The 7430-nt window shown below is 38.0% G+C and overlaps 1 protein-coding gene across 4 annotated transcripts in view; it reads right to left on the reverse strand.

The window, feature by feature from the left end:
- LOC144066959 (major histocompatibility complex class I-related protein 1-like) overlaps nt 1–7163 on the reverse strand; it is a 28558-nt gene extending 21395 nt beyond the window's left edge. For 3 of the 4 annotated variants that reach the window (XR_013297798.1, XR_013297799.1, XR_013297797.1), the window contains exons 1-6: nt 6531–7154; nt 5017–5283; nt 3888–4172; nt 1838–2131; nt 236–424; nt 80–163 (exon numbers count right to left, since the gene is read on the reverse strand). Coding sequence is in view for 1 of the 4 variants with exons in the window: in XM_077590395.1 (XP_077446521.1) it covers nt 126–163; nt 236–424; nt 1838–2131; nt 3888–4172; nt 5050–5283; nt 6531–6582 (1092 nt within the window). In the remaining 3 variants the exon portion in view is untranslated. Of the gene's footprint in view, nt 1–79; nt 164–235; nt 425–1837; nt 2132–3887; nt 4173–5016; nt 5284–6530 lie in introns of all 4 variants that reach the window. The other variant, XM_077590395.1, reaches the window with a different exon arrangement.
- Between the last annotated feature and the right edge of the window lie 267 nt (nt 7164–7430).

Consider the following 7430-nt stretch of genomic DNA (forward strand, 5'->3'; position numbering starts at 1 on the left):
TTGACCATTTTTTCACAGAAAAAAACCATTAGCGTCAACATTCCTAATGTTCTGTTAAGTTTGTTGATTGACAGCTCACCTTTTTTGCCATCTTTGTCCTGGCGTCGACGGAAGCTTCAACAAACCTACTGTCCCGCGACTGGCACCTGTCCATCAACACGGCCTGCCAAAAATGATCCCGTTGCAATTACTTGCCAGCTCATCAGACCGAACAGCGAATATTGACGGCGCTCACCGGGCTGGACGTTTTGGTCGCCGTCGAAATAGAAGCAGTCGGGGTTGCTCGGTTGTCTCTGCGGCGCCGCGTTGCGTCGTTTCCTTCTGCGAACGTAAATCCCGACGCTCGCCGCCGCCGCGATGGCGACAGAAACTACTACTCCAGCGACGATGATCGGGATGTCGTGCCCCGCGGGGTTTGCTGGAACTGAAAACAAGGGAACTGAGCCAAGACAGTGCGCAGACCTGTCTAACGTCCAAAAACATATTTCATCATTTTCTGATTTTGTGACATTTTTTCTAGTGGCATTTACCAGCGACACGAAGAAAAGTAAAGCTCAATATGATCCAATTTTCTACTGCTTCTCAAATAGTTTCCTTTTTTCAATAGCTTACAAAGAAATAAAAAGCAGCAAATCAACTATTCCTGAAGTTTTCCTATTTGTGGACATAGCTAACAAACATAAACATAAAACTGATGAGAAGACCTACACGACGTAACTTTCAAAATAATTGAATGTTGTGACAATGTACAAAACCTATTTAGAACATTGCTTTCAAATGACCAGCCAAAAAATGAGAACTTGCAACATATATATTTTTTCAAGTAAATTCTTGAAAAAAAAAATATTGCTTGTTTTTTTTTGTGTTATACAGACGCTCCCCTACTTACGAACGAGTTAGGTTCCGAGCGATTGTTCATCAGTTGAATTTGTTTGTAAGTTGATTCAGTGCTATATTTTGTATTATAATTTATGTTTAAGGCCTATATACGTATATTGAAGGTTTATATAAGTACATTTGTATGTTTAAGGCTTGTACAAGTAACACACATTGGTTTGTACTGAAAAAAACATTTAATAAAATGGAGAGAATATGTACAGTACTGTATATAGAGAGAGAGATTTATGTATTAGAAACTGGCCGAAAGAAGCAATCTAACGACGATTGCACAGTTTTCTTCTTTTTTTTCATCATAAATGATGCGGATCAATTGATTTGCAAACTTTGTGCAACGTTCAATATTTGGGTCCTGCTGCTCGATCTTTCTGTTTAGAAATGGTACTGACGGTCGAACGATTCAAGTTGCAACGCTCACCACTCACGCGCATCAAGCTTCGTTATTATTGCCACTCGTTTCAAATGAAATGGCTTGCCTCTTCCTTGCACCTCCCTCAATAGAAGCCTTTCGCTTTTTACCAACCATATTCAATAATGGATGCACGAGATATTTAATGATACAAATGAAAAAGGTTCTTTACGCACTGGAGATACGTTCACGCGCTTCCGCATTGCAACGAATTGGACAGAAGAAGGTAGATGCTGGGTGAGCTGAGCTCTCACAGCGCCAGGCGTCGGTATTAGCGGCGGAAAGAAGCACTACTCGGGAAAAAAATACAAAATCGAACATACGAACATTTTCTGACATAAACGCAATTTGCAGACATGTTCGTATGTACCGTTGTTCGTAAGTCGTATGTTCGTAAGTAGGGGAGCTTCTGTATAATTCTTCTAGTTTTGATACAAAATGTGTTTCTAGTAATTTGGTAAAAACTGCCATAGTAATTTGTAGTATTTTCAATTTTTGGGATTTTTTCTCCCCCCAAACCAAAATACTTACCGTAGTTAGTTCTGATCCGGGAGGCGTTCAGCACGGTGACAATTTCCTCGGCGAGCCCGTCCAGCACAAAGACGCAGGCGTACCGGCGCCAGTCTTCGGCGGGCACGCGCAGGCGGACGCTGAGCTGGAAGCTTCCGTCGTGGTTGGGCAGGAGCTGGCCGTGTTCCACGTCGTCGTGGAGCTGCTGGCCGTCGTGCGTCCAGTACATGTCCACCCTGTCGGGGTAGAAGCCGGTGGCGTGACACGTGATGTCGGCCGACGGCTCGGTCTGCAGCAGGAACACTAGGGGGCGCTCTGAGGAAACGTTGCACACATTGCAAGTCAATCAATTGTAAGGTATCTCTTTTGCGTTCTATTTTAGTGTCTCCTTTTAACTATGACTTTTTTTCCCAACACCAGACATTACCAAGGTTTGCAACAAAATAAATTGTTGGTAAACTGGTCTAGTATTAAGCCAATTAAGAGAATTGAAGCGAAGTAAATAAACAACTGCTGTGATTGGCTGGCTGCATATTTCAAGTGTCCCCCTGCCTGGTTCCAGCACCCCCCGCGGCCTTTGTGAGGATAAGCGGTTGAGAAAATGAATGAATATACAACTGTGCGCCACTTTATACATCAATATAAAATGTATAAATGATTTCAAATAAAATAATTTTGAAAAATGATTTAAACCAATATTGTATATTACAAAAAAAGCCCTAGGCTACAATCAAAATACATTATTCTACATAATATTAAAATATAGCTAAAAATGAATTACCGTATTTTCTCATATATTAGCCACCTCCGCGTATAAGCTGTGCCCTTAAAATTGGCATAAAATCGCTGAATTTGACAATTTCTCTCGTATAAGACGCCCACTGATTCACAATTTTCATTTTGGGAGTACAAATCTGTTACTTTGAAGGGAAAATCTTGAGAAAAATCCTCCCACATGGTATTTCTGAAATCTGCATGAATCGCAAGGATCGTCTTGCACATTCCAAAAGGGTTTCGTGCCTGTCAAGTCTAATTTGTGCACATTTAAGCCGTAACCTCGATTCAGTCATCAATTTTTTTAATTGACAAATACGACGTACGTGCGAGAAAATACGGTAACAAAACATTTGAAGATATAAACAATAAATAAAACAAAAAATATAATTAATTTTAAGAAAAAAGCCTTACTATACTTAGTCATATTTTTAACAAATAAAAGCCTTACTATACTTAATCATTATTCTTTAGGAAAAAAAGCCTTACTATACTTAATCATTTTTCTTTATGCAAAAAAGCCTTAGTATACATGGTCATTTTTTTAAGAAAAAGGGCTTACTAAACTTTAAAGGAAAAAGCCTTACTATATATGGTCATTTTTAACAAACAAAAAAAGACTTACTATACTTAGTCATTTTTTTAACAAATAAAAACCTTACTATCAATGGTCACTTTTTTTAAAGCCTTACTTTACATAGACATTTTTAAAGAAAAAAGCCTTCTATAGATGGTCATTTTTAACAAATAAAAGTCTTACTATACTTAATCATTTTTAACAAATAAAAGCCTTACTATGCTTAATCATTTTTCTTTAAGAAATTGTCATTTTTTTTAAGAAAAAAGCCTTACTATATATGGTCATTTTTATTAACAAATAAAAGCCTTACTATGCTTAATCATTTTTCTTTAAGAAATTGTCATTTTTTTAAGAAAAAAGCCTTACTATATATGGTCATTTTTATTAACAAATAAAAGCCTTACTATCCATGGTCACTTTTTTTTTTTAAAGCCTTACTTTACAGTCATTTTTGAAAGGAAAAAGCCTTACTATATATGGTCATTTTTAACAAATAAAAGCCTTACTATACTTAATCCTTTTTTAACACATTAAAGTCTTACTATCCATTAATACTGTACATAAAAGTTCACTTTAGGTGGTTTTACCCATGAGTTAACCAAACTTACTCCTCATTTTTTGGGGAGGTAACTTGATGTCGCCGGGAGTAATAAATTGAGTTTGAGAGCGCTGTTTTAGCATGCAAGTAAATTCAAATGAAATCAAGCCTCCACTCACGTATCCTCTGCAAGACGTCCTTGCCGTACTCCAGCGTCTGCCGGAGTCGCCTTGGACACTCGGTGAGCAGGCGGTGCTCCATGAACTCCAGCCAGCCCAAGTTCACGTTCCACTTGCGAACGGTGGCCTCCATCTGCGGCCGCAGCCAAATCCAGCGCCGCTGCCCCATGTCCAGGACTAACGTGTCTTGGGCGTCGTAACTGTGCCGGTTGAAGCCCGACGGCGGCTGGCTTTCGTCCTCGTCGTCGTACTCGCAGCCGTGCATCACCTGGAACACGTGGACGCCTAAACGCCAGCCCACAGGTGGAAAAAACGTGATATTGACTTAAGTAGCGTTAACGGTAAAATTCAAAATTCACATGTAAGAGTAGTTGTGTCCACGACATACTTTTTTTTGTCGCTCGAGATGTGTGGATAAAAATTCTAGCTCTACCAATTACATCAACGAAAGGTAGCAAAGTAAACCTGGAGATATGATTCTTTTAATTTCATATTAGAAAAATATGTTCATCCACTAGGAGGCACTATTGCTTTTGGGACGGTACAAGGTTTCTGTCGGAAAGTCGATACATTTGTTTTTACCCATTAAATTATGTTAAAAGTAGTACAGTAACAGTTCATGTATGTAGATGAGGTTGTTCTGAGAAACAGTATAATTGTTTAAAAAAAAAAAAAAACGATTACTCCTTACTTGAGTATTCCTTTCAGCAAATGCTTTTGACTTTGACATTAGTGAATAGTCTATGCCTGTGGCTCTTAATGAAGGCGCACCTCCTCATTTATGTCACAATGTTATTTAGAGCACCCTGAGAGTCAGGTTAATTTGCATATTTTAAGTATTGTGGTATTTTGTTAAGGTTAAACCAGCTAAGACGGACAAAAATCAGAACTAAGAGTAAGTTAGAGATTCAGGACTCACTTGTTCTCACTTTGGTCTCATATTATTTTCAAATTTAAATTCAGATTTAAAAGAAAACCAACAAAATATCTTTAACTATTACATGTGGAATCTTATTTTGAAAAGACGCTACCTTTACTTGAGTACAATTTTGGCTACGCTTGCCACCTCTGGGCTAGTTATTCAGAGAAACCTCAAAGAAGCGACGACGGGGCTTGAAAATGAACGCACCATCTGATTGGTTGAATCTTGTTTTTAGAATACCCATGTTGATGTTGCCAAAGTGTTCCTGTTTTTGCCAGAAGGTCGTCTGATCCTCCCAGTAGTCGGGGTTTCGGTCCAGGATGGCGTCCATCCAGGGTTGCTTGGCCGTGGCCACGCGGGTGCGGCTGTCGTAGTGTTCCGTCACCACGCCGTCCACCACCACCACCGCCATCATGGTCGGCAGGCGTGAGATGTGGCTGCTCACCGTGTACACATGCCAGAGAGAGTGGCGAGCTAAAGACAAAAACACCACCAGTTTAACCATTCGACTGGGACAGTTGCATACCTGTCAACCTCTGCCGATAACTGCCCTTATAAATGATTATGATTCCCCTTACAAACCCCCCGTACGAGTCGTACGGTGTTTGTAAGGTTTTTGGGGGGTTTGTAAGGGGAATCATAATCATTTATAAGGGCAGTTATCGGCAGAGGTTGACAGGTATGCAGTTGGTAGAGAGCAGCAGTGAAATAATCACTAAGGCTAGACAGGTGAACTCGGAGTTAACTTACATTTTTTAACATAGTTAATCATTCCAAAATAGTCAATTTACTACTATGAATCATGTTTTCTTTTTTCATATTTTGGTTAGGTTTTTTTTCAGATATTTGAAAAACTGTTATATTAACAGATACCTATTTAGTTGTTCTCCATTTTACTACTGTGACATTTACATATTTTTGTTCTTGTTTTCTGATGAGATTTTTTTAAAATTGTCCTCCTAAAAATGCAATTTTTCATCCAGTGCTATTTTTCCCTCTTTGTGTATATTTTGGCTTAGTCTGGAAAATATGAGTTATTTTGCTTTCCTAATTTTAAATAGCATTTTGCTTCGTTAACTTCAAGTAAATTATCAAGTGTATTCTTAAACTGGGGCTGTCAATCCCATTCCAAAAGGATTGGACGGCGAGAGGGGTCAATGAGGCCCAATTTGTTAAAAATAAAATTAAAATAAATTTAAAAAATAAACACACACAGTAAAAGTAACACACCTGAGAAAATGATGCTCTTCGACCAACCTCTATTGGGCAAGAAGCCATTTTAAGACTTGATAATTATACACTAGCACTCCCAGTCCAAATAGATTAGACGACCAGCCACGTCATTTGCAGCCATTGAGTGAAATGACAACAATGTAAAAGGCGTAGAGAGCCATAGAAAGGTCTCCAACATGATTATTTTATTTAAGTGTTCAATCTAAGTGATAATTTGACGTCACTGTGCGCAAATTAAAACCAGGTGACTTTTAAAGCCACACTTATTTACTGCCGTCTATAGCAGAACATAATTAAAATTTGAACTTTTAGACACCAATTTCGACTGTATGCAAATGCAACTAAGTGTTGATAACGCGTAAAATGTTATTATTAAAACAACTCCGACGTATAGGAATTGTTTTCATGCTGTGTTCTGATACTAACACGAGGTTAGCATCGCGAGTTGGTTTTAGCTTTCATTGCTTTCGTTTTGTGCGTTTTCTTACCTGCACAAGCGACGTGACACCAAACCAGCAGCCAAAAAAGCACACGGTTCATCTCGAAAACAAAGGAAATATCACATTACTGACACGCGAAGGACCAGAAAAGGAAAGTTGAGGAAGCTCAGTCAACACACGGCAAGTGGGTGAAAAGGACAAACTTTTTGGTGCCAACCTCTGACGTCATCAAAACACGACCCTATCAGGCGATAAGAAATGTTGACGTTCCAAAGATATTTCCACAAATACATTTAATAATGACTAATATATCAAAATACCATTATAAAATTGTCTAATTTTAATTACTTTAATTGTAATGTTATATTATGACTTTTTCACCATCGTTAACAATGATAAAGTCCATTCTTGCTGCAAATGTAAACAACTTTATCATTAGTAGACATCCAATCCATTGAAGAAATTTAGCATTGCCCTGTAAATGATAGCCAACATGTTCAGAAATATAAATTTGTTAATCTTCGGGCCAAGACGCATTCTCCCAATAATTATTTTATAAGACGACCTGGGTCGGAATTGCACTTTTTGCAATGACAAATAACGATAAGTCATTTTTGTATTATTACAACATTATTCTCGTAGTCCTGTCAAACTATATTAGAAACAAGTCTTAACATTATCTAAAGAATGGCAAAAGGAGAGATTTTTTTTCATTCAGGCAAAGGATTTTTGTCTCATTGCCAAAAGCGGTTTTGTAATTATAGGCTTTACTTCGCCGATAAGCATAATCAAACAGCTTCTGAATGTTATAACCTAAAATTAATTAGTCTGTTTTATGTTCCAGCATTGATGTGTTGATTCATAGCACAATTTAATTTGAAATACCATGGCTGTAATTTATGTTCAAAGTTTGCAAGAATGTGTATTATATTCATTGATAATTATATT

The sequence above is a fragment of the Stigmatopora argus genome, chromosome 21 (assembly GCF_051989625.1).
Source record: "Stigmatopora argus isolate UIUO_Sarg chromosome 21, RoL_Sarg_1.0, whole genome shotgun sequence".
Taxonomy (NCBI): Eukaryota; Metazoa; Chordata; class Actinopteri; order Syngnathiformes; family Syngnathidae; genus Stigmatopora; species Stigmatopora argus.